Source organism: Meles meles, chromosome 1 (genome assembly GCF_922984935.1).
Source record: "Meles meles chromosome 1, mMelMel3.1 paternal haplotype, whole genome shotgun sequence".
Lineage (NCBI taxonomy): Eukaryota > Metazoa > Chordata > Mammalia > Carnivora > Mustelidae > Meles > Meles meles.
Genome location: NC_060066.1, coordinates 110,314,324 through 110,341,302, shown reverse-complemented (window position 1 = coordinate 110,341,302; position 26,979 = coordinate 110,314,324). Strand labels below are relative to the sequence as shown.

The window sequence follows — 26,979 nt, the reverse complement described above, 5'->3', positions numbered from 1 at the left end:
CGAGTCCCGCATCGGGCTCCCAGCTCCACAGGGAGTCTGCTTCTCTCTCTGACCTCGTTTCTCTCACTGTCTCTCTCAAATAAATAAAAAATATATATAAAAAAAAAAAGTTGCTCAGTCCTAAACCATTAAAAAACAAAAACCTACCAGAAACCGTGTCTTTTGTTAAGAGATTTTAAAGTACTCTTACTTCAAGTAAGTGCATTAAAAATAAATCTACCAGTTGCATCCTTGGAATCCACAGAAAGCCCAAGGGGGGAGACATTCAAATGCCAAAAGGAAAAGGGGCTGCTTACAGGCCAAGGCTTTGGCTCCCACTGGAGAGGGGGACTCCACTCACCGTCACCCGCGACCGGACCCCGATTTCATCTTCATGCGGAAAATCGCACGGAGTTCTTCTTTCCCTCGGCTCTGTTTCACCTCTCCCGTTCTGTCTCTTCCAGAGCGTTCTGGGAACCTAATATCAGACAGGACCGAAAGGGGTGGCTGTCCTTGTCCTCTGGGTCCCTCCCGCCGGGGCGTCCTGGCAGCTCTGGCCCGGACGTTAGGGCCCGCGGGTGCGGACTGCGGGGCCGCGAGAGTAGCCGGCGCGGGGCCCGCGAGTTCGCCACTGCGCGCGTGGCGCACCTGCGCATCGCCAGTCGTACCTATTTCATCGACGCTGTCCGGAGCTGGCGCGCGGGTGGCACGCAGTGGTGCGGGCCTCCGACCCGCTAGAGGTGCTGCGCCAGGGGGGCGGGGGGCCGGCCGGGCCGGGCCCTGCCCCTCGAGGCCCGGCCGGGAAGAGGCTCGTTGAACCGCAGAGCTCAGGAAGAGGCTCCGCGGCGGCCTAGCCCAGGGCCCGAGCGTAGTCCTTCTACGGTATCAGCCGGTATCGGGAGTCTTTGGCCACAGGCGGGCGGCCCGGAGAAGAGCGTGTGGCTCCAAGACCCCGGCCGACGAGACAAGGAACGCGCCTTCGGACGGAGCGGCTGTGTGGCGCGGGAGAAAGGCTGGCGTCGAAAAGGGCTGTTCTGGCCGAGCACCCGCTAAGGTAGCGGGGAAGCGCAGGGCGCCGGGTTCGGGGGCGGGGGTCCGGGGTCCAGTTCGGGGCCGCCGAAGCTTCTGGAAAACGGTCTCGGTCCGCGCCGCTTGGGTTGCTGCGTGCCCGGGGACTCCAGGGGTTTCACGCCGAGCGCCTGGCGCTCGCGCGTTCTCTTTGCGACTTGGTGTTGGCGCGCGGCCGCCTCACGAAGGCGCGTCCCCGGAGCGGCTCTGAGCGGCGGCCAGGCGGGGGTTAGTGCGGGGACTTGTGGACCTGGGGGGGCTTGGGGCGCGTCTGCTGTCCCGCCGAGCTCTCGGTCTTTCTTGTGGGGCTCTTTTTTTGAGAAAGCAGGGAGAGAATGGCTTTAGGGGAGAATTCCTTACAAGAGCGGGAGGCAAGGTAAAGGCAGACCCAGGAGGCTTTTCTAGAGAGATCAGGCAAGGTCCAGCTCCTCTCAGAGGATTTTTTTAAAGAAAACTGGGCTTGTGGTTCCCTGGTGGTCTAGTGGCTAGGGTTCGATTCCCGGTCAGGGAATGGGTGGTTGTCCCATTGTGTGTGCGGATCTCTGTGCGTTTTGCATTGGTTTGGTTTGGTTTGTTTTTCTCGTTCCCAAGACTGGCAGGAAAATAGAGTTCACTATTTATTGAGGCTACATTCCAGAAAGTAGAACTGCTAAGTGAAATGGAGACTTTCAATCTCTCCTATATACTACCCACCAACCTATAAGCACCAATTATATGCCTCAACTTGTATGATACTTTATTCCCCCCACCCCCCATTTAAAACTAACACTATAAATTATCTGTGTTTTAAATATAATCTCAAACTTTATTTACCACCAACCAACCTCTTCATAGTTAATTTTCCCATAGCCTTTGAGTGCCCCCCCCACATCCCCTCCAGCAACTCTCAGTTTGTTTCCTATAGTTAAGAGTCTCTCATGGTTTGTTTCCCTCTCTCATGACTTCCCACAAAGTTTTCCCTCCCTTTCCCTATGATGCTCTTCGCTGTTTCTTATGTTCCACATATGAGTGAAATCAATAATTGTCTTTCTCTGATTGACTTATTTTGCTCAATATAACACCCTCCAGTTCCATCCATGTCGATGTAAATGGTAAGTATTCATCCTTTCTGTTTGTTTATTTTTAGTAAATTTGACACACAGTGTAGGGTTCAAACTGAGGACCTGGAGATCAAGAGTCGCTTACTTTTCTGGCTGAGCCAACCAGGGGCCTCCACTTTATCTGTTTTGAAGAGAACATTAGTGGAGGGAATTTGCTTTATTGGATCAGTAATTTTTCTATATTTTTATTTCTTTCTAAAGGAAATTTAGTGATAATAAGAAGTTAATAATATAATAATAATAATAATAATAAGATTTAATAATAAAATTTCACATCTTACATTATCCACACTGATATAGTTGGCTTATGCTGTCATGTGTTGCACACTGTATAACATTACCTGACAAGCTGTGTTCAGCGATGCAGCAATACATATCGTACTGCAGCTATTTATGATTCCAAAAATGAAGTATAATAGGAAGGTGTTGTAACCTCTTAGTGTAGCCCTGAGATTAACTGAATTTATGCCGTGTTCTCACATACTTTAGAGGACTATGCTGTAATAGTAAAATGGCCTCCCTTGGTCAGTTGTTGCCCATTTCCTGACCCAGTATGATACGCAGGAATGACCATGGGGGAAAATGGCTTTTTGAAGGACTTACCTAATCTATCTCTCCTATTGTTATTTGGAATGAGATCAGAAAAGCAAAGGGAAATATTCGTGTAGAAAAGGGGAATTTACTTGCTTTCCTCCTTCCCGACCCTTAATTTCCAATGGAGGAGCGAACACTTTTCACATTCTTCACATACCAGGATAGATACTGGGCTTCCTTTTCTTTTCTTTTTTTTTTTTTTTAAAGATTATTTATTTATTTATTTGACAGACAGAGATCACAAGTAGGCAGAGAGGCAGGCAGAGAGAGAGAGAGGAGGAAGCAGGCTGTCCGCAGAGCAGAGAGCCTGATGCGGGGGCTCGATCCCAGAACCCTGGGATCATGACCTGAGCCGAAGGCAGAGGCTTTAACCCACTGAGCCACCCAGGCACCCCTGGGCTTCCTTTTCTAATGGTTGAAGACACACTATAATAAAACATCATACGAAAGGGTGTGGGTTCTGCTACCCCTTTTCTACCTGACCATCAAAACTGTCAGCCTGGCTGGTGACAAGGGGAGCTTCTAATCCTGCATCAATCTGCCTTTTTTTCCTGGCACTCTCTGCTCAAAGAACTTGTACCATTGGATTCATTTGGGGAAGTTTGGTTAAGGTGGTTTTGTGCTTAGACAGAAGGAAAACCCTCTAAGACCTTTAACTGACTGGTTTCCTAGGCTTCCCTCTACTGTGACACAAGCCCTACCAATAACAAATTGTGAATATATAGATGTTGCCACTTTTCTTGGTATGTATATCTCCCTCAGGAACCCTCACACCCACCAGGGAACCTAGGTTATTGGGAGAATGAGATTTGGGAATTCTTTGGTCCTCTGGCCAAACACCACCAGTTAGTGCTCAAATTCCACCATTTTTGAAATTATACTCACTGTATTTTAAATGCTTTATTTTGGACAGTTCAGTTTGGAGGCAATGGAGATTATTATTTTAATGTTATTCTGTACTTTTCAGACTTTAAACCATAATGTAGATTTCTCATCAAAAAGTATGGAGGCCATGGGGCACCTGGGTGGCTCAGTGGGTTAAAGCCTCTGCCTTCAGCTCAAGTCATGATTCCAGGGTCCTGGGATGGAGCCCCGCATGGGGCTCTCTGCTCAGCAGGGAGCCTGCTTCTCCCCCTGCCCTCTCTCTGCCTGCCTCTCTGCCTACTTGTGATCTATGTCTGTCAAATAAATAAATAAAATCTTAAAAACAAAAAAAGTATGGAGGCCAGAAGACAGTGGAAGAACAATTTTTGCTGTAAAACAAACAGGTCAAACTTTGGAAGAACTTACAAGTTTAGCATGCAGTGGTAGCTTCTGTATCAGAAATACAGAGTTCTTTGTGAGAAAAAACAGGTTTTTTTTTGTTTGTTTGTTTCCTTTTGGCTGCTAGAAGGATTTATCTACATAGTCCCAAGAAACTTTACTTGGCAAGCAAGCTCCTGAAAACTGGTGAGGTTTATCAGTCACTCTTGCTGGCAGAGATCTGTTAACACTGTAGTCAGAGCTGTTGAGATTAAAATTTTTGACTTGCGAATCAATAGGACATTATTTATACAGTCGGACTTTGGACATCAGAGGGCTTATGCACTCAGGCTAAATTTTGAGCCATCCGTTGGTGGCAATTGACAGGGGAGTTTGTCCCATTAGCACTTTATGCATGTCAGTGCCCTGAACAGAAGAATCTGCTAATCTCCTCTAATACTTTAAGAGCATTCATAGTATAAGTATGCAACTCATTGTTTTCAGTTATACATTTTAACAACTGTACATTAATTTGGCACAGAGGCCTTTTTCTTAACTTTAACTTCTCTTTCTCTTTACCACAAGTTTAACCCACAGTTTGTCAGTGGAATTTATACTCTCTTACAGGAACACAGACCAAGGAGTTGAACACTTGTGCTTGAACACTTGCAGGTTACACAGCAGCTAGGAGACCATTTTATCTCCTTGACAAAGGGCTCAGGGAGAGCAAGGAGGTGTGACTAGACTGTGAGGCCCACTGGAGCAGTGGGGAATCTTATTACCTGAGGTCAGGATAAGGGGACGAGAGGGATGAACTGGGGGCCGTGGATGGAGCAGCACCCCTACAGTAAGCACAGCCATGTAGTTGTTTTTGCTTTTAAGAGGTCATCCACTCAGTCTCAGTGAACTTTTAGTAACAGCTAAAGCACCATTTAGGTGCCTGCTTTCCATCCTTCCTTGTCACTGCTGAACCTCCAGTTGACCATGAACACACAGACAGTCAAAAGGCCCTTACTCCCCTGGCTCATAACCACCACTTAGGGGAGATCATCCTGAGAAGCTTTCTCATATCCCCTAACTGGCCCATGCACTCCCTGCTATCTTGTCTCTGAGAAAGTACTGTGACCTTACCAGCCCCACATTGAATATCTCCTTTGTCAAGCAGTATAGTGGTCCCTAGGCAGTAGTATAGTAGTAGCTGCTAGGTGTGCCTGTCTAGTAAGGAGACAATCTCAAATGAACTGAGGTAGTTATTACTTATATACACAGCATAAGCAAGTGTAGCATGTTGTCAGCTCCCCACATCCGTAACCCTATAGAATGACACCACACTGGAGGGATCAGATGACAAGAAAACACAAATGGTGGCTTGCTCTGTCATGAAGGAGCCAATTTCATATTGCTGCCTAGTCATTTGATAGCTTGTAGTCACATCCTCGGGGGTAGAGACAAGGTGGAGATTTCTAAGTCTCACCAGAACCAGGGAGACAGGTGAGAGAGCGCCTCCTTGTAGCCTGCCCCAGGCAGGACAGGCAGTCTACCGCAAGAGAGTAATCCATACAGTATCCATACAATAGCAACTCACAAGACTGCCTATCTTTACATGTTCCACAGGGGTATTCAGCCAAGAATTGGGTCGAACAACAGTTGAACCTTGCCTGTGTGGCCCATGTGGAGAAGTACAAGGTCACCAGAGTGCCATAGCAGAGTCATTCTCCTATACTTGATCACTAAAAAGGAGGTTGGCTGAATATAATATCTGTGATTTGTACTTTCTTTATGTAAGTTTCTTGAAAATGCTGCTTCACTGTTGCCTTGCTTTCTGTGTTAGTGGTCATCTGATTCTGTTGAGTTTGTAACCTATTTCATAGTTTTACCTGGAGAACCTGAAGATGTTTTCTTTACCTTTAAAGTCTAATAGCTTTACTATGGTATTGTTTTCAAGTTGATCATCCAGGGTCAATCCCTGGTACCTGATGAGTCCTATCAGTGTGCCTCCTCACCTAAGTAGTGTATCATTTTCCTTTTTATAATAAGATCAAGGCCCCTAGATTGTTCTCTCTACAGCCTGACTCCTGTTTAGAGAAAAATCTTAAAAAATGAGAAATTATGTATCACATTACAATGTTTATTCAGCAAATACAGGGATTCCCAAACAAGTTAAAATAGTAACAACCCTGATGATTTCAACACAGTCTTGACAGGTAAGGACTTAAAAAAGAATAACCATCAGGTTACAGTAAAATGTAGAAAGACATAATGCCAGAATAAGAAAGCCCTTGGACATGAATAAATTGTTAAAAAGCGAAAATGTTGGTGACTTGAAAATAGGCTTAAAAAACTTAAATTTTAAGCTATTCTTAGATGAAAGTTAATCACCCGCAGTGTATAACGCAGTCACGTCCCTACTACCCTCTAATCGGAATCCTTCCCAAGGAGCGCCCAGGAGCTAGAGAACAAACCCGGGTCCACGGTTCCGGAGTCTTTAGTTCTCCTTCCCTTTCGATAAGTATACTCTTCTTCTTCCGGCCCACACCTGTTGAGGCGCGTCGCCCGGCACGCGGCGTCCTTCCCCGGAACCGCGATGGGCCGGCGGGAGGAGCGCAGATGGCGGCGACCGGCCGCGCGAACCGACTCGGTTGCGGATGTGCGGTGCGGCGGCGCGAGCGAGGAGCCTCTGGCCGCAGCTCCTCTGGCGTCCACCAGCCTGCGCCTTCCTCCGCCCGCCGATGCCTGCCCGGCCACTGGGGTGTCTGCCGGGCCCCGCGGCGGCTCCCCTCCGGCGACCTTCCCGTCGCTGCCCTCGCTCCGGGGTGAGACGGCCGCTCCGAGCGGCCGACCCCAGGTCCAGCACGGGCCTCAGTGACCTGGTGGCCCTTTGGGTTCCGTGGGTCCTGCAGGGGAAAGACTGAAAGTAACTGTGGCCTTAAGTCCAAGCAGTCTAAATTGCAGACCTCCCGGAAACACTCCCCTTTTCAAAGACGGTGGTTGCTCAATGCAAGCACTGCAGCAATAGCAACCAAAACTTCTAAATGACGCTATTTGCCTACGCAGTATAATTTTGTGGGATAAAAATATGAAAACCTCAGAGAAATGAAGAAAAGTCCACTGCATTGGCCAGGAATCGAACCCCGGTCTCCCCCATGAGAGGCAAGAATTCTACTGTTGAACTACCAATGCCTATTTCTGTGGTGTGCTATCGGTGAAATCTAGGGGTATCCAGAACAAGTTGACAGTAGTTCCAAAACCGGCTTTTTGGAGTGCTGGCTAATACCTAATAAAAGCACCCAAACCAAAGGTTTTTATAGAAAACTTATACTAGGCAAAACTATACATATAAAAATAATATTTGATTTGTCTGCTCAAACTCTTAATTCTGAAAGGGGCTCTTTCCACCTGCATAACAGACGCCTATAGACAAACATAAGAAATTCATCTAGGTTCCATGTTTCTCTTCCTAAATCTTCAGTTGTCAACCTCAAACTGTTGTCTTAGTGTTCTGGGAAAGTAACCTAACTTGTAGGTTAGGTGAGTAAAATTCTAATCCAGGGAAGAAATAAGAATTGGAACCAGAATTAGTATCAGATGGAAAAGAGGGGAAAGAACAGAATCAAGATTGATATAATGAAGAAATAAATTCTAGTCTATGGAGTTAGTCCTTTGTAGCTTTTAATTTTTTTTTTTTTTTTTTTTTGGTAAAAGAGTAATGATCAATCTTGTAACCTTAGAATGCATCTGGTTTTTTAATGTGTATAAAACATTTGAATGGATATAAGGCAAAAAGATTAAGTTTGCAATCAGTGTTTGGGAGAATCTAATTTCCCAAATTAATAAGCTTTGATTTACTAGCTGTATGACAAGTAGACTATTTTAAAGAAATACTTTATTGTTGAAATATTAACATAAGAGGTCTTTTGTTCCATCTATCACCTCTTACTTCCATTAATATAAGTAGATAAAAAACTGGTCCTCTTACAGCCAGTCTAGTCTACTTCAATCCATTTGCCACAGTGCATTCTGACTGATCATTCCATGGTGTAAAACTGGATATACCTATTGCCTAAATCCATGTCTGCCACCACAGTAGCTAACCAACAGCAATCCTTCCTCCCATGGTCATGGGAGCCAGAGAAAGTGTTGGGAAAGAACTGCAGTGGATGACTCATAGAGCTAGTGGGTTCAGGATTGTGTTGGCTTGAAACACATATACAAATTGGAGAAGTACGAGTCTCTGAAAGGGATTGGTAATACGGAAGCAAGAACAAAATGAGTCACTGTGCTGGTAAACCTGAGTTACTAAATTTTCAGTTTCACCAAGTCAGTTTCCTGACAGCCGGGATAAAGGGCACCAAAAAGCCCCATAGGAAGCTCCTTGGAGAATATATTCTGAAATTTGGTTTTATGGGAATTCTTCATAGTCGAGCTTCAGAGGTGTCCTAGGAGCACAGAGGTTTCCACACAGGGACAGTTTGGGATTCTTCAGCTGAGAATTTGTACCCTTTCAAAGGAGCAGATCCCACCAGAGGTTCTCTTCCATCCCAGATTAGGCTCCAGAGTGGGCTGCTTAATATAGCTGGGATCTGTGTAGTCACTGAGTGCCTGTATGGACAGGTAGCTCCATTTCTGTGAAGCCCAGCAGATGAAGTGTTTGGGCCTGCTGTGGGTTTTGAGAGAAGCAACCTCGCGAAGTATTTGGGTATGTTAGAAGCTGAAGGACACCTTAACCTAAGAATACCGGTGTTTCAGTAGCAAGCATCTCACCTCCCACCTGACTGTCCCAGGTTTGGTTGCAGGCCCATACATGTAACTGTTTTTCTTCTTTTTTCTCCACCACAGTAACTTCATTTACTACCTCTTCTTGAGACTTTATTACAAGGGCAAATCTGGTCTATGCAAAGATCCAACAGACAGCGGCAACACTGCAGTCAGTTGAGGAGAGGGAGAGAAAGAATAAACTGGGCAGTGTTTGGAAAATAAAAATGATTAAAGAGTGTGCCTGCACAGCCTTGGGACTAGGACAGGGCTATGATCATGGAAGGATTAGTGCTTGGCATGAGTTGCACAACTATTCCTCTAAGATGCAAAGTAAGTTCTTGTATGTTGCTGGGGACATGTATTTAACATTTGGAACTGATATTCTTGCCATACTCATGTGCAAAACTTCTGATATCATGACAATACCTACTAACAGATAAGTATTTTAGAATATGAAGAATAATTTCAGTATGTGTTTTTCTCTCTTGGGAATTACTTGTGGATAAAGGCCAGAAGATTTCCCTTCCTTGTCATTCCTGATTCTGATTTTCTGTTGTCGTGATACACGTATATATATCCCTGGAAGGAGACTCAAGGAACATAAAGAATGTCTCATCCTCTCCTTTAGGTTGCCATTTCATTAACTTTTCTTGAACCACCTATGTATTACATTGGACCAGAAAGTTGAGAAACCTGGCCATAGAGAATTTCTCTCTATGGGGCCCTGTACAGGTCATTTTACCATGAATGGTCAAAATCATACAGTAAGTTAACTTCAGGAAACCTAATGTCTGAGAAGTCAGTTGTTCTTTTGAATGCTAAGTATTTGCCTTTTCTATCAGAAAAAGCCTATCAGACAGCTACAGGTACTTTACAAATAGAGGAGTATTCAGACTTTCTGACTTAGGTGGGCATAGCAAATGTAGAATGAAAACTGTTCAGAACAAGAGAGAAACTGAAGTGTGGGAGAAGTGCTAGGAAGTTCTAAAGCCAATCAAAAGCCGGTTGGTTTTAATTGTTGACCACTCAGTTAATAGCTGAACTCCCTAACTGATTTGACTGATCACATGGCCACTCTTCACAAATGCGACTACATCAAGTGATAATGTGATAACTGCCAAAGCCGAAGCATGTCTACCTTATCTCTACTCTGTCCAAAATGCCAACTCCAGAAGGCTGAAAGTGCAGGAGAGTATACAACATCTGCTTCTTTGCTACACACTTAGGAAACACAATAAATTAGGGGATACCCCAACAAGGACAGAGGAATGGCCATCACCAGTTTTGGTGTTCTGAGGAAACAAAATTAAGGGGTGAGGGTTGGGGGACAATGTTGGAAGTTCAGTGGGGGTAGTGGAAGACTGTTCTGGACCAAATACTTCCCACTGTTGGCCCTGTGATCAGGAAAGCAGTTGGCATGAGAGGAAACACTTTGATGAGCATTTGATACACTATGGGAGACAGAGACAAAAATGCAGCAGAAAGCTGGGCAAGGCAGGCAAGGGATCTGGCACCACCATCTATCCAGCCCCGTGCCTGGGTGCTTTCTTGCGGTTCTTTTTTGCAGTCTCCCTTGACACCAGGCACTTAATAACCTAGGATTCATCTAGGGTAGAAGTTCTGACTAGAGTGCAGGCTGTGGCTAGGGAATCCTCCTAAATTATAATATGACAGTAATCACACACAAATTTAAAAATAAGGTATCTTTAAAGATTTATTTGTTCATTATAGTTGAAGGGTAAAGAAGAAAGTATCAAAGCTTTTTGTCTAACAAAATGGCTCTTGGAGATTAATTTATACATCATTACCCATGATAACCAACTAGCAGAAAAGGCAATTAAAAATGGATGGTTATATTCCAGTAGAGACATATACTGAAGTCATGCTTTTTGCCTTAAAGTCTATTAATGTAGCTATCTTTTGGTTAATGTTTTCAATAGTGCTCCTTTTCTTTTGTTTTCAACCTTTCTATCACTTTATGGTTTTGTTATGTCCCTTGAATACAGCATATAGTTAATTTTTAAATCCAGTCTAGCAATATTTATTTTTTATTGAATAATTAGTTCTACTTGCCTTTATAATAATTGTTGATATAATTAATTTTAAATCTACTATCTTTTTCTATTTTCTTCCTTTATGTTTTTATTTCTTTCTCTTTTTGAATTAGTTATCTTTTAAACTACTATAACTTTCTTATTGTTTTATATACTTTACTTTCATTTGTCCTTCTATGGTTTTCATTGTATTTCACTTTGCTTCTTTTCTTTCAGTGATTAATTTAAAAATTAGTCTTAATCTAGGGGCGCCTGGGTGGCTCAGTGGGTTAAAGCCTCTGCCTTCAGCTCAAGTCATCATCCCAGTGGGTTAAAGCCTCTGCCTTCGGCTCAGGTCATGATCCCAGGCAGGTCACGATCCCAGGTCCTGGGATCAAGCCCCGTGTAGGGCTCTCTGCTCAGCAGGGAGCCTGCTTCCTCCTCTCTCTCTGCCTACTTGTGATCTCCGTCTGTCAAAAAAAAAGAAATTAGTCTTAATCTTAAATTTTTCTTTTTTCATTAATTTTAACCCTTAGTTTATGAAGCATAGTAATATTTACTACATTTGCCCTCATCCTGGACATTGTAGAGACCTTGGAATATTTTCATTCCATTTAGTGTCATCTACATAGATGCAGTTGTTATTTGTTATAGTTTTGAGTATTAAGCCCCAGAAGATAAATTTATACATTTTTATATGGTCAATGTTAGATTTATCCATGTATTTATGGCTGCCTTTCTCTTTATATCTTTCCATGCCTGTCTTTCCATATGGAATCATTTGTCTTCTGCCTGAGAAACATCATTTAGAAATTTCTTTTGTGTTAGTCTGCTTGGGAAGAACTGTTTTAGCGTTTTTGTTTTTGTTTTTTCTCTGAAAGTGCCTTTATTTTACTCTAATTATTGAAGACTTTCTTTAAGCACGTAAGTATGGGAGGCAGTTACGCTGGGAACATTGAAAAAATTTGCATTTGATTTTTGTTTTTCAGAAGTTAGTCAGTGGTCTGACTACTGTTGATTTGAATGTAATCTCTTCTTTTTCTCTGGGGTTTTTGTTTTTATTTTGTTTTGTTTTTACAATTTTTGTCTTTGTTTTTTATCTTATGTAGTTTTACTGATTTTTCTAGTAATGATGTTGCTTTATTTACCTAGTATGGGATTGGTTGGCCTTCTGGAATCTGTTGAGTCCAGATATTGCCTGGAAAACTTTCAAATATTACTTCTTCAAATATTGCTTTTGCCTTGTTTTCTCGCTCTCTTCTACTTCCAAGACTCTACCCAAAATGTAAGATACACTTTCTCACTCCATTTGCTATTTTTTGTTTGTGTGTTTAATATTACATTTTTTTCCTTGTCCTACATTTTGAATTTTTTCTTTTTCCTCATGTTCTGTTTTACTATTTTCTCGTCAGCTGTGACTTCTTTCCTATTGAACTCTTTCATTGAGTTCTTAATTTTAGCTATTTTTATTTCATTTCAAAATTTATTTTTTCCCCCACTAAGTGAAGAAAATGTTTCCAGGAAGAGGAAAGGATCGGCTGTAAAATGTTGATGATTAGATTAAATGAGGGTAAGAGTTGACCATTAGGTTTAGCAAAAAGGTTTTGGCAGCCGTGACAAGAGCAGTTTCAGGAGAATGATGAGAATAAAGGAGTGATTGTAGTGGATTCTAGATTAGGACTTAATATGCACATGGGACAATGACTGGACCATATATAAAAATAGAATTCTCAGCCACAGTCTGCAGAAACCAATACTGGAGACCAATCCATTATTTACACTAGCCAACTGCCAGGAGATATAAATGCTTTATCTCTAGCACAATTCTACAGCAAAGAATTAATTTTCCCCACAGGGCATCTGGCTTTGACTTCCTTTCCATAGGATAAAGCTGCTGATTCCCTCAGAAAAGATTTCTGAGTTACAGTACAGAGGTAAGCATACTTGGGGTCAATTTAACAATAATTCTATTTTTGCTAAATCTTATCATTATTATATCACTACTGCACAAAACCAGACTGAGCTTGTTTGTGTCTCACTGCACTATTTATTAACTTTCTATGAGCAAGGTGCTTGACCTCTTTTAGCTTTATTTCTCATGCACAAAATTGAGATAGGTAATAGCAAGATATTCTCATCTGGGTAAAATGCTGGAGTGTTCCAGCCTTGTTTAGATGGATTAGTCTACTTTGTTACCCTGCCTTTCCAGTAAGTTTTGTTTTTACTTTTTGTTGAGAATCAGCCTGGAAGCTATTGGAGGAAGAGAAACTAATTGTGGTGGCAAAAACAAGTTGGAGACTGCGATAAGAGTCAACCTCATCCAAATAGGATAAAACGCTAAGAAACAAAGTTACTGTATGGAAATCTTCAAGGATTAAGACTACTATATGTGCTGCTTCTGATTTCTAAAAAGTACAAGATTTTCATTCAAATAACTCCCTTATCGCAAAATCTTAGAGAGTCCATCAATTCACACTAACCCACCCCTCGTAGTTAGTTCTGTGAGCTGAGAGCTTTTCAAAGTTCAAAAAAACTGGTTTGACTCCCACAAACTTTGATCACAAAGTGAAGGTTACTTATTATTTGGACTCCGCTGGACCCCGCTGGAGGAACTGTAGGCAGAAGCATTAGCTGAATCATTAGAGTAGAAGCTTCTAGCAGAAGTAGTATTGCATTACAAAATGCTCTTCAACCTGCCAATTTCACTTGTAGTGAAGTTCCCTACCTATAGTCTAGTCTGCCTTGCTCATAGGTCACTATGAAAAAAAATCACTATTATTTTCATCATTAATTCATCAGAATATTGAGGGTCAGAATTGTGTCACCAGTAGTAAAGTTCTTAGAAATTTTTTATGTTGTCATAAAAGGGGTCCTTTCTCTTGCAATGGAATGTTGAAAGGATTGATAGTATGCAGACAGCATCTTAGATTAGCTGTAAGTTGGAAGAGTTTGAAGGAAAAAGTGATAAAATAGAGTTTCTATAGAAAATATCCTAGGGGCGCCTGGGTGGCTCAGTGGATTAAGCCGCTGCATTCGGCTCAGGTCATGATCTCAGGTCATGATCTCAGGTCATGATCTCAGGGTCCTGGGATCGAGCCCCCAATCGGGCTCTCTGCTCCGCAGGGAGCCTGCTTCCTCCTCTCTCTCTGCCTGCCTCTCTGCCTACTTGTGATCTCTCTCTCTGTCAAATGAATAAATAAAATCTTTAAAAAAAAAGAAAATATCCTATGCATAGAATTCCATGACAATGAGCTTTTGGTAAAGCCACTGATTTAATCACTAAAAAGCTTAGGAAAGACCCTCAAGGGTGTATAGGAAAATTAGACAAAGGACTTGATGAATATATTCATGATGACAAAGTGGGGTTAGAGAAAGAGGAAATGGACAAGGTCATCCCAGACTGGGACAACCTATAAAAGACAAATTATAATACCACCAGAAATTAACCATAAAGGCAAGATGACATAAATATAAAGTCATGGATGAAAATTAATTTTTTAAGTTGATGAAATCATTTTGAGGATACATGAAGCAGAGAAAGATTTGATAGATCAAGTAGTAAGAATAACTAAGGATAAAAAACTCATTGAATTTCTTTTTTTTTTTTTTTCAAAGATTTTATTTATTTATTTGACAGAGAGAGATCACAAGTAGGCAGAGAGGCAGACAGAGAGAGGAGGAAGCAGGCTCCCTGCGGAGCAGAGAGCCCGATGCGGGGCTCGATCCCAGGACCCTGAGATCATGACCTGAGCCGAAGGCAGCGGCTTAATCCACTGAGCCACCCAGGCGCCCCCTCATTGAATTTCTAATGGAAACTTGAAATTGAACCAATCAGGAACTTTTAAAAATGAATGGCTGTTGAAGAAAAACATCAGATAAAGTTTATTGAATCTCTTGAAAAACACTTCCAGCATTAGTGAATATATAAAGGTAGTATTATTACAGCTATTCAAGAGATATACAACAGTATACAAAACATATTAAGCAAAATTGTGCTGTAGACAATTATATGCAAGTACTTAAAACTTGATAGGTTTCAATAATTTCTAAAATATATGCTTGTTAAAGAAGAAATTAACTAGAGAATAAAGTATTACTGACTGCTTTTTACGTGTAAAGAGTGTATAAATAAATTTTTGGTCAATTCTGTATGAGATCTAAATTATTTTACCTTAAAAAATATACAAAATAATTGTTCACAAATTGTTTTCTGTAGTAAAGAAGAGAAAAATTTTAGTTAAAATAGGCAAATAAGACTTTGCATCTCCCTTTGAGACAAGTGTATTTGTGAAGTGATTTTAAAAGTATGAAGCTTATGAATATGATGATTTTATAAAAAAATATCAGTATGTGGAAATATAAATGTCATATGTAGATGTAAATTCTCCTATGGCTCTTCTGGGCATCATGATTTTCATTGATCATTAAATACTGGAGATTTGTCTATCTGCCTTAGTTAATAGTGTTTGCTCCATTTAGAAACTACAGATGCTTGTTAGAAAAAAAAAGTATTTCATCCTTCCAGATCATGGATGCCTTTCACTCCTCTTCCACAACAATATTCATTTCCCCATGTTTTCCTGATCATTCACTCATTTTTCAAAGAAGCAGCTATTTTCCTACAAAGGAATTGTGAGGGATGGGCTGGGTAATGTTACACTCTCTTGGTGAGAAGTGAAGGAAATCATACTGCCTGTTTTAAACCTGGCTTCTACTTTTTACAACCTTGGGCAAATTACTAAATTCCTTTCACACTTTGTCTAGTTTCCTCATTTACAAAACGGAGACAACAAGAGTGTCTGTCTACTCATAGTTTATTATGAGGGTTAAGTGAAAAGAGACATACCAAGCATATTTGCTTGGCATATAATAAGCACTCTACAAATATATGCAATGATGATGATAATGATAACAGACAATCTGAAAACGTTTATCTGAAGGAAAAAACATACCTCTCCTTGGACTAGCAACATTCGTTCTAGGAATGTGTCCTATGGAGATAGTAAGTTGAGTGCTTAAATCTTTTAAGTACAAGTCTATTCATTGCAGTGCTGGTTGTAACAGTAAAACATTAGAAATATCTGGCATGTCCATGAAGAGACATCCCATCTTAGGGATATTTCCACTCATATATAAGTCATTTTTCTTCTCTATACCATTTACTTTGAACAGTTAATTTCCTTAGATATAGCCAAGGTAAATACTTCAAATTCGTATCTTCCAGGGAGGTGGCTTTAACAACAAACCCAAATGGGACATTGATCCTGTATACATTCTCAAAGGAATAGAGATCTCATTGTAGTAGAGGAACTCTTATAATTGAGTTATTCCTCCCATGTCATGTAGAGGTTGATATAGAATAATCTGGATTCAAATGATTAAGTTTTAGAGGCACTGGCCAGGCTTTGAACCACTTGTAGAAATGAGGATTTGCCATATTTTAGCCCCAAGAAACAGAATTAGTAAAGGGAAAATACAGTTAGAATATCAATTAAAAACTTTAGTCTTTCCCTTGAATTCTGAGAGTTTCATAAGCCTCAAACCCAGAGTTTCAAACTGGGGAAGAGAGGCTAAGTAGTTAGAGAATGGGGAGAGAATGCTGCAAGAATTAAGGATGTATTTCCCAAAAAAGGAGCATGGTGGTAGTGGTTAGAAGAGGCAATTTCCTTCCTCTTTTCTAATTTCAACTCCAGAGCCTCCAGCAGAAACTCTTCAATATCTTGCACATTACAGACTTCACTACTCCCTTCAGCTTGGAGGTAACATGTGGCTCTTGACAGCTCTGCTCCTTTGGGGTAAGTTGGGCTTAGAAGGGAGTAGCTAGAGGGGAACTGGCTCTGGCAATGGGGTCTCAAGACCTTTTGTCTTCCTTTGGTATCCTAGGCTAGAACTCATGAATATGGGGACAACTGGATCTGTGCTTCCATGGTTTATTCATGCTCATTATACCAAAAGCACGGGAAGAGAGACTTGGTAGTAACATTTAGCCTGGAAGCATCATATCAAAATAAAGCCCTATCAGTAACCATCTATAGATTGTACCACTAGTACCTGCTTTGGAGAGAGGGTAGAGAGAGAATCAAGAGACCTAAGCTGGCCCCTCTATGTCCACATTAGTTTTGTCTGCTCGATTCCTTTCCTTGTCATCTCCCACTGACCAACTTATGCCTCTGTTCTTCGATCTCTTACAGTGCCAGCTGGTGTGCAAACGGGTGAGTAATCTTTAACTTAGTTTCTCTTCCTCTGCCATGTTCCTGTTCTAAAGGGTGAGTTTTATTATCCTGAAGAAGAAAGTATGGGGAGAGGATAGAACAAGAAAGATTTAGAAATTATGTAAAGTCGCCTATACTCAGAGCATGATTTTGATAAAATCCTGGTTTTTAAGGTTTCTCTCTAAGATTTCCTAAAAAAGCCCCAACTTCAGAACTAAATGCCTACGTGTATATAATAGGAAAAGGCCAGAATTGCAAAACCATAGATGTAGCACTGGGGGGTTTTGTAACATTCCTTGAACCAGTCCCCTTGAGAAGAAAACCAAGTACTTTTTTTTTCTCCTCAGACAGAACCAGGCAGTACTGAAGGTTTCAAAGTGAGAGTTTGAGTATTGGTTTCCAGTGCAGATGCTAATTAAGGCCCGAGTTTAACCCTTAGGGAAAATATTGCACAAGGGGCAAGACAACCAGCTCCAGTCGACTTTCCTTGGTTTAAAACCCTGCTTCTTTGTTTACCAACAGTGAAAACTAAATTAGTCATTTGTTTCTTAGGAACCCCTAAGTTCCAACGTCCTGATGTTGATTTGATAACATGAACAGAGCTCTCTGCACGGGGTCTGGATACTCTCGGTAGCTAGTTTTTGTAGGTTCCCATTTGCTTATTTTTCTGTCTCATCTAAATATATATTTTTACCTTTGTGCTATCCAGAAAACTTTACCAATTGCGCAGACTCTCCTTTTATTCCATTTGGTCTTTTTTTTTTTTTTTTTTAAATCCCCAGACCCCTCAAAGGCAGTGATCACCTTGCAACCTCCATGGGTCAGTGTGTTCCAAAAGGAAAATGTAAACTTATGGTGTGAGGGAGCCCATTTACCTGGGGACACCTCTACACAGTGGTTTCTCAATGGCACAGCCATTCACACTTTGACCCCCATACACAGAATTGATGCTGCCAGTGTCAATGACAATGGTGAATACAGGTGCCAGACAGGTCTCTCAGTGCCAAGTGACCCAGTACAGCTGGAAGTCCACAGAGGGAAGTATGGCATGGAGCAGGAGAGTTGGAAATCACAAGGTGTTCCTTGTGTTTTCTCCTTTTTGCATGCTAGATATGTGTTTTCATTTATTGGAGTATGAGTCTCAACTCTATGTGCCTACTAGATGAAATTAAGTCAAGATACTCAGAATATCATGTTAGGGTCCTTTAACTGCCCCAACAGCACCCCAACTGGGACAGCTGTGAGCAGGTTATCCAGTATAAAACTCAGACCCAAAATTTTATTATTTAAAATGATCTAATTTTGGGGCACCTGGGTGGCTCAGTTGGGTAAGTGTCTGCCTTCAGCTCAGGTCATGATCTCAGGGTCCTAGAATCGAGCCAGGCCTCAGGCTCCCTGCTCAGTGGGGAGCCTGCTTCTCCCTCTCCCTCTGCCTGCTCATGCTCTCTCTCAAATAAATAAGATCTTTTTTATTTTTTAAAAAAATTTTTAAAAAGATTTTATTTATTTTGACAGACAGAGATCACAGGTAGGCAGAGAGAGAGGAAAGGAAGCAGGCTCCCTGCTGAGCAGAGAGCCCGATGCAGGGCTCGATCCCAGGACCCTGGGACCATGACCTGAGCTGAAGGCAGAGGCTTTAACCCACTCAGCCACCCAGGCGCCTCTATTTTTTTATTTTTTAAAGATTCTATTTATTTATTTGACAGAGATCACAAGTTGGCAGAAAGGCAGAGAGAGAGAGAGAGGAGGAAACCCGCACCCTGCGGAGCAGAGAGCCTGATGCGGGTCTTGATCCCAGGACCCTGGGATCATGACCTGAGCCAAAGGCAGAGGCTTTAACCTTAACACTGAGCCACCCAGGTGCCCAGATATAAGATCTTTTTAAAAAAACTAAAATGAGGGCACCTGGGTGGCTCATTGGGTTAAAGCCTTTGCCTTCGGCTCAGGTCATGATCCCAGGGTCCTGGGATTGAGGCCCACATTGGGCTCTCTGCTCAGCAGGGAGCCTGCTTCCCCTCCTCTTTCTCTGCCTGCCTCTCTGCCTCCTTGTGATTTGTCAAATAAATAAATAAAATCTTTAGAAAAAAAACCTAAAATGATCTAATTTTGTTGAAAACAATTATGCCTGCACATAGTAAATAATTCAGAGAAGCATACAATGATGAACAAAGACGTCTCTCTTCCACCCCAAAGCCCTAGTCCCACGGTCACCTGCCGTAGAAATAAAACTCCTAATACATATATGAACTTTTAAAAAAAGTGGTTGGTAGAATACTCTGTATACTGTTCTATACCTTGCTTTTATTACTTAAAATACCTTGGAGATCTGTTTAAATCAATAGACATCTACCATGCACTTTCAATGTCTGCCTTATGGATGTGCTGTGATTGATTTAATCATTCTCCCTATTAGTAAACTTGAAGTGTATTTCCAATTTTTTGTGTTTACAAGCAATGCTGCAATAGACATCTCTATGTATAGTCGGGGGCACATTTCATAATATATCTGTAAGATAATATTCTGGACATGAAATTACTGTGAGATGAAGCATTTTAAACTGATGAATACAAGGGGAAAAAACCCCACTATCTACTTAAATCTGTAAAAGGTTTCTATTTGTCAAGAAATGGAAGCTGCAGTACTTTTTAGGGTAAAATGTTCCATTATTCAGTACAAATCACTCAGATGTGCTCTTTAGTTATTCAAAAGCAGTAAGTTAAAGCTTCATTGTAATTGATCATGTAAAAGTTAATCCATGCTGGAGGCAGAATTAGATTTGTAAGGACTAGACTGCTTTTGGAGGTAATGTGTTTTAGCCAAGGAAATATTGAGACTATCAGAGGAAATGCTAGGCACTCCTCATGAGTTTCAGATTTCTGGGAATCAGATCCTAGGCTACAGATATAAGGGGAGCTGTCAGAACTGTTTTTGTTTTGTTTTAATTTATTTATTTGAGAGAGGGAGAGTATGCAGGCATGAACAGAGGGAGACCGAGAAGGAGCCTTCCCACTGAGCAGGGAGCTCAGACCCTGGAGCAATATCAGGACCCCAGGATCTTGACTTGAGCTGAAGGCAGAGGCTTGATTGCCCCCTCAGCACACCCCCCCTCCCCCGCAAACAGAACTGTTTGAAGAATTTTGTGTAGTTCGGGGCGCCTGGGTGGCTCAGTGGGTTAAAGTTTCTGCCTTCGGCTCAGGTCATGGTCTCAGGGTCCTGGGATCCAGCCCTACATCGAGCTCTCTGCTCAGTGGGGAGCCTGCTTCCTCCTCTCTATCTGCCTGCCTCTGCCTACTTGTGACCACTCTCTGTCAAATAAATAAAATCTTTTAAAATAAAAAAAAGAATTTTGTGTAGTTCAAGCAGAAGCAAAGTGTTTCATGGTTCAAGTGACAAAAAATGAAGCAGGGGTGGGAAGAGGCCATTTTCTTTACTCCTGCACAGACTCTAGAAGCCCCAGCATGATGATGTATTGAGAATATATTTTATATTAAAAAAAAAAAAAGATAGGGAGAGAGCATGAGGGAGAGAGAATCTCAAGCAGACTCCATGCTGAGTGTGGAAACTGTCGTGGGGTTCCATCTCAGGACAGTGAGATCACAACCTGAGCCAAAATCGAGAGTCAGATGCTTAACCAACTGAGCCACCCAGGCGTCCCTGTGAACATTTTTTTTTAAATTTTTATTATTTTTTTATAAACATAATGTATTCACTGTGGACATATTTATACATGTTTTTTGTTGTACATATGTGTAGATATGTGCTGGAATATGTCTAGGAGTGGAATTGCTGGGTCACAAAATGTGCATGTATTTGTTCAGCTTTAGTTCTTCAAAGTGCAGTTATTCCATATTATACTCCCACCAGTGGAGTTTGAGAGTTCTGGTTCCTTTTCATCCTCATCAACACTCAGTGGGTTTATTTATGTTTTTAACAGTTCTAGACTGTCATACAAACCACTAGTTTCTGTACTTTCTAGTTTAGCTATTCTGGTACATGTGCAATAGTTATCACATAGCTTTAATTTACATTTTCCTGAAGGCTCATGACATTAAGCATTTTACAGACTTATTACCCATTTGGATATCCTCTTTTGTAAAGTATCTGTCTAGGTTTTTGGCCAGTTTTTCTTTATTGTCTTTACTTATGGACTTGTAGGGGCTCTATATTTCAGAAATTAGTCCTTTTTCAAGTGTTGCAAACATCTTCCACTCTGTGGCTTGTCTTTTTGCTATCTATGCTGTTTTCTTTTTTCAGTGAAAGAAGTGCTTACATTTACAGTAGTATAATATATCAGGTTTTTGGGTTGGTGCTCTCTATGCCCTTATTTAAAAATGGGAGCGCCTGGGTGGCTCATTGGGTTAAAGCCTCTGCCTTTGGCTCAGGTCATGGTCTCAGGGTCCTGGGATCGAGCCCCCCATCGGGCTCTCTGCTCAGCGGGGAGCCTGCTTCCTCCTCCTCTCTCTGCCTGCCTCTCTGACTACTTGTGATCTGTCAAATAAATAAATAAAAATCTTTAAAAATGTTTTGCCATAGGGGCGACTGGATGACTCAGTTACTTAAATGTCTGCTTTTAGCTCAGGTCATGCTCCCCAGGTCCTGGAACTGAGCCCCAAGTTAGGCTCTCTGCTCCCTGGAGGAGCCTGTTTCTCCCTCTCCCTCTGCTTGCCACTCCCCCTGCTTGTGCTTACGCTATCAAATAAGTTAAAATCTTAAAAAAAAAAAAAGTTTCGCCATTGTTAACCAGCAGTAGAGGATTCAACAGCAGTTACAGTAGCTCTCTGTTACTTCAATTAAATGTGTGTGCTGAGACCACAAAAATACAGCTGGCTTGAGGACCTAAGTCTTAATCATATGGCGTAGTGAGCATTCCCCTCCTGCTCCAAGATGATGAAGGTGGAGAATGGCTTTTGAGTAGGAAATCAGTAATGTCTGCTAAAAGCTGCATCCTGTGAATTTTGATGTATAATACTCCCACTACCACTTAAGGCTAAATATTTTTAATTTTCATTAGTATGTATGTATTTTTTTTCCTCGTGAATTATTTAGAAGTGTTTTAGGAAGGTGGCCTTTTGTTACTGATTTCTAATTTTATGGCATTTTGGTAAGAATTTGTTAAATATGATATCAGTTCTTTAGTATTTATTGAAAATTGCTTGTGGCCTAGTACGTACTATTTGTAACTGTTGCATGTATGTTGGGAAAGTATGAATCTTCTCTAAGCTAAGTATCCTATATAAATCCACAAAACCAACTCTATTAATTGTGCCATTCAAATATTTTATGTATCATCACTAGTATTTTTGACCGTTTCAGATGGAGGGGTGTTAAAATCTACCACTGTGTTTGTAATGTATAAAGCAAAGGTGTTTGTGTTTGGGTAGTGTAGTCTCTTGGTAGAGCATCTCTTGGTTGTGAATGGGAATAAGGGAGAGAAGAGTATTCATTATATTTAGAAACACTATGGCAGCACCCGAAACTATAAAAATCATGCTCCATCTAGTACTGGAATACCTGCTTTCCAGTCTTAGGTAAGTTCTGGAGGGGGAAAAAGCACTATTGTCCCTTCTCTTCTTTTGTCATTTAAGATCCTGGTCCTCATTTAGCCAAACCCACTGCCCCAGGGAAAGAAAAAGGAAGCATTTTGAGTTATGTGTAGAGGTGTACATCTAAAGGGAGGGCCTCTTGGACTTGGAGCTCATTTTTACCAACTAGATCACTGATCTGCACATATGTGTATCCTGTCAATTTAGAATTATAATAGAAGTATATATCATCTGGACATGTTTGCTATTCTGTGTGTTTGTTTTAGTATGTGGGATCCCATTAACAAGAGTTGGAGTGTATTCATTTCTTTTATTCTGTGTAACAAACTACCACAAACACAGCAGCTTAAAACAACATTTGTTATCTTTCCATGAGTCAGGAGTCTCTGCACAGCTTCACCGGTGCTCTGCAGGGGCCGCAATCAGGGTATGAGAGGTTCCTTCCTATAGTTCTTCCAAGCGCATGTGGTCATAGGTAGACTTGAGAATTCAGTTCCTTATGTAGTTGGCCTGAGGTCCCAGCCTTTTTGCTGGCTGTCAGCTGGAGGCCAGTCTTGGTTCCTGGAGGCAGGCCCTGCCCTTTGGCCCTCTCCCAACAGAGTAGCTCACTTCTTCAAGGCCAGTGGGAGACTCTCAGGCCAGTCAGCTAAGACAGAGTCATATAATGCAACATCATCATGACAGAGACATCCCATAACCTTTGTCATATCCTGTTGATTAGAAGCAAGTCTCCGGTTCCACACACACGGGGATTATGCAAGGGTGTGATTCACGAGGGTGGGGGGTGTCATCTTAGAGTACTGCCTACCACATACAGAAAATTGTTCTTATCCCAACCAACTTCCGAAATCAGAAATCGAAGATAAGAGGGGCTATGTGCAGTAAAGTAGTAAAAGTAAAAAAATAAAAAAAAACAATAAAAATAAAAGTAGTAAAGACTACTTTTCTTCCCAGTAGAGCTAAAGATAATTGAGGGATGGGCAACAGGCCTCAAACTCAGCAGAGCTCTGAGGTTGGAATGTTGTAAAGGAAAAAAAAAAAAAGATAAGCCCCTCCAGGGCCCAGTTCTAGCCTCCTTGTACCTCTGCTACTGTATAGATACATTTTGGGTCTATAATTTCCAGATTGGCTACTACTCCAGGTGTCTAGCAGAGTTGTCACGGAAGGGGAACCTCTGACCTTGAGGTGTCATGGATGGAAGAATAAGACGATATACAATGTGCTTTTCTACCAAGATGGCAAGGTCTTTAAATTTTCTACTGGGAATTCTGAATTCACCATTCTGAAAACCAACCTGAGTCACAATGGCATCTATCACTGCTCAGCCATGGGAAAGCAACGCTTTGAATCAGCAGGAGTATATATCACTGTAAAAGGTATGTATCTGAATAGTCATAAAGCTGTAGTTTTAAGGACCATCATAAATCATCACTTAAGTTTGCAAGTGAAGAGACTTAAGTTCCCGGGGAAGTCGCTGTTTCATGGAACGCCATGCAATGACCAGTGGCTAGGTTGGGACTGGAACTGAGGTCATCTGGGCCTCAGTCTGTTGCTCTTTCCATAAACCACAATACTTCCTCAGTAATCCCAGGAGCTAACATGAAGGCCAGGGCATAGTGAGGATCTATTTCATCAATTTATTTTAGTTGCAAGGAACAGAGATTCACTCGTGGGAGGTAGGAGAGTTACTAGAAAAGAACTCAATGGGGGGGTGGGGTGCCTGAGTGGCTCAGTGGGTTAAGCCTCTGCCTTCAGCTCAGGTCATGATCTCAGGGTCCTGGGATTGAGCCCCACATTGGGCTCTCTGCTCAGCAGGGAGCCTGCTTCCCCTCCTCTCTCTCTGCCTGCCTCTCTGCCTACTTGTGATCTGTCAAATAAATAAATAAAATCTTTAAAAAAAAAAAAAGATAAGAAAAGAACTCAATGGAATCTCATAAAAAGCTCCATAGAAACAGAAGCCATGAAGACATTAGGACTTACTTATACTTTGTATCTCTCAGAGGCAATGTGGCCTACTCTCTAGTTCTACTTCTTTCTGAACATCTGCTAACTAAAGCAGCTTTCTCTGTTCCAGCTTGCATGTGGGCCTGACTGTGGTTCTTTCATCTTAGTACTCATTAACTACAAGCAATTTTTTTCTGTTTGAAAAAGAATTCATCATTCCTAATGGGAAAGAGAGGATTGTCCCAGATTATCTTTTGAGGTAGTAACACAAATAATGAATCAGTGACCCGGCTAGTGTGTGGATCAGTGTCCACTCCTGATGGACCACTACCAAAAGGCATGGTCACGTAATAATATGGCTATTCAGGGAAGCCTGGACTGTGTGGAGGGCCACAGCAGGAAACAAGGAAGCTGGCCATTATAAGAGTTTCTATGTGGAATGCCTCTCTGCTGGAAGTGGGAAAAGTTGTCTTATGGATGCATTCTCTAGGGGCAGGTTTCCCCAGGAGGAAGAGGGTCTATCACCTGTTAAACAAAAACAAACAACAACAACAACAACAAAAACCTTAACACTGAAGCAGGCAACCCTGTCCCCATCAACTTTTTCTTTAGAGCTATTTCCAGCCCCAGTGCTAAAAGCATCTTTGTCATCACCCATCCTGGAGGGGCATCTGGTCAACCTGAGCTGTGAAACAAAGTTGCTACTACAGAGACCTGGTTTGCAGCTTTACTTCTCCTTCTACATGGGCAGCAAGACCCTGCTGAGCAGGAACACAGCCTCTGAATACCAGATACTAACTGCTACGAGAGAAGATTCGGGCTTATACTGGTGTGAGGCTACCACAGAAGATGGCAGCGTGGTCAAGCGCAGCCCCGAGTTGGAGCTTCAGGTGCTTGGTGAGAATGAGGGGAACTGACAGGAGGAGGCACATCGAGAAGATGCTCCCTTTTTTCCTTCAGGGCTGAGGTCTGTTTAAGGGGATTTCATCGCCCAGCCAGGAAAAACCCATGAACACTCTTGATTTGTACCTTCAATATTCTCATGAACTTCATTAAATTCCTTTTCCTTTCCCCCTTTATTTCCTTCTTTTCTTCTTCATTTCCTATTTTCTCTTTCTTTCCCCTCACTTTTCTCCCCACCCCCCAAATCTAATCAATTTATTGAGTTCTTGTGTACTGTCATTGGTGTGGGGATATGAAGACACTGGGGGTACAGTTCTTATTTCAAGGAGCTCACATGGTAGAGTGGTGAGGTAGGGAGTTTGTGGATTGCACATAAATACTTGCCCAAGTGTCTGTCTGGCTGAGGTAGGGAGACTGTGAGCTCTAAAACAAAGACTTTTTGGGAAAAATTTATCTTCAACCCAAATTCATTTCAAGCATTAAATGGCAGAGAAATAGCCTTTATGTCCCAAACCAGGAAGTAAGTCCACTGAAGGCCCTGGCAGTTAAGCTCTTATGAAGAGCCTGCCCCTGGACTGTACACCACATAGCCCAGGAGCAGCACCTTCCTGCCCCCTAAAATTACCTGTGTCTCTGTTGGGGACAGGCTTACCAGGTGTCAGCCAGCCTTCCCTTCCAGACATAACTCAGCCAGATTGCTTTGCATTCTAACTAGCATTTCTTCCCCTTGTCACTTTTTCAGGCCTCCAGATACAACCTCCTGTTTGGTTTCACGTTCTTTTCTATCTGGCAGTGGGAATACTGTTTTTGGTGGACACCATTTTGTGCATGATTATATATAAGGAACTGGAAAGAAAGAAAAAGTGCAATTTAGAAGTCTCTTTGGACTCCGGTCAAAAGAAAAGAGTAAACTCCTACCTTCAAGAAGAGAGGTATTTAGAAGAGCCATAATGTCATGAACAAGAGCACTGCAAGAAAGGACATACCAGAAGCCCCTGGAAGGAGGGCTGCAGCAGTGGCCCAGCCAGTGCCCACGGAGCCAGACAGTCCCTCCCCTTCTTCTCTGTGCAGGCACTGGGGTGCAAACACCCCAAAGTTTAAAGACATTAAAACTGAGATTTCCATGACATCTGATTAACTCTGAAATAAAACAAATGAGCTGACTTCAGTGGAGATAAACTTGGAAAATGGGTCATCAGGGATGATTTGAAGTGAGACCTACTCTAAAGAAATCCTTAAAAACTTGAAAGTCCAGTCTAACCTGATTATCCTACTAGGTAATTTGAACAATATTATTATTTTTAGGGACAGGGTGAAAAGGTAAGTGTATGCCTATGTACAAGAAATTAAGACAGAGAAGGAGACAGAATGAGGGTTACAAGGAGGCAGATAAAGAGAGAATGGATCAGGGAGACGAGAAAAGCATGCAGACCCAAAAGAAGGAAAGGAAAAATTGCAGACAGCTCCTGAGAGACTGTGGGTGGAGCGCTGACCCATCTCCGGAGTCAGCACGGTTATCTGGTGTCTTCTCTCTCCAGCACACAAGCAGGGGAAGATCCACACAGCTTGCAGAGAACACGGCAGATGCTCTACAGAGCAGATGGG

At 41.9% G+C, this 26,979-nt stretch overlaps 1 protein-coding gene across 2 annotated transcripts; it reads left to right on the top strand.

Annotated features, from left to right (window-relative positions):
- The first annotated feature begins 810 nt into the window (after nucleotides 1–810).
- FCGR1A (Fc gamma receptor Ia) lies at nucleotides 811–26,537 on the top strand. Of its 2 annotated transcripts, XM_046017956.1 has the most exons (8): nucleotides 811–1,033; nucleotides 12,627–12,705; nucleotides 16,465–16,566; nucleotides 16,963–16,983; nucleotides 17,766–18,020; nucleotides 23,652–23,903; nucleotides 25,084–25,368; nucleotides 26,117–26,537. In XM_046017956.1, the coding sequence occupies exons 3-8, from the start codon at nucleotides 16,536–16,538 to the stop codon at nucleotides 26,323–26,325; spliced, it is 1,053 nt and encodes a 350-aa protein (XP_045873912.1). In that variant the 5' UTR covers nucleotides 811–1,033; nucleotides 12,627–12,705; nucleotides 16,465–16,535; the 3' UTR covers nucleotides 26,326–26,537. The 2 variants fall into 2 exon arrangements, with proteins under 2 accessions (XP_045873912.1, XP_045873913.1); XM_046017957.1 differs by lacking the exon at nucleotides 17,766–18,020.
- The last annotated feature ends 442 nt before the right edge of the window (nucleotides 26,538–26,979 follow it).

Bases quoted from the DNA above. Each gene is read 5' to 3' on its own strand.
- FCGR1A (XM_046017956.1), top strand. From the start codon at position 16,536: ATGTGGCTCTTGACAGCTCTGCTCCTTTGGG. The intron at 16,567-16,962 runs GTAAGTTGGGCT...GATCTCTTACAG, and splicing joins GACAGCTCTGCTCCTTTGGG to TGCCAGCTGGTGTGCAAACG. The intron at 23,904-25,083 runs GTATGTATCTGA...CTTTTTCTTTAG, and splicing joins AGTATATATCACTGTAAAAG to AGCTATTTCCAGCCCCAGTG.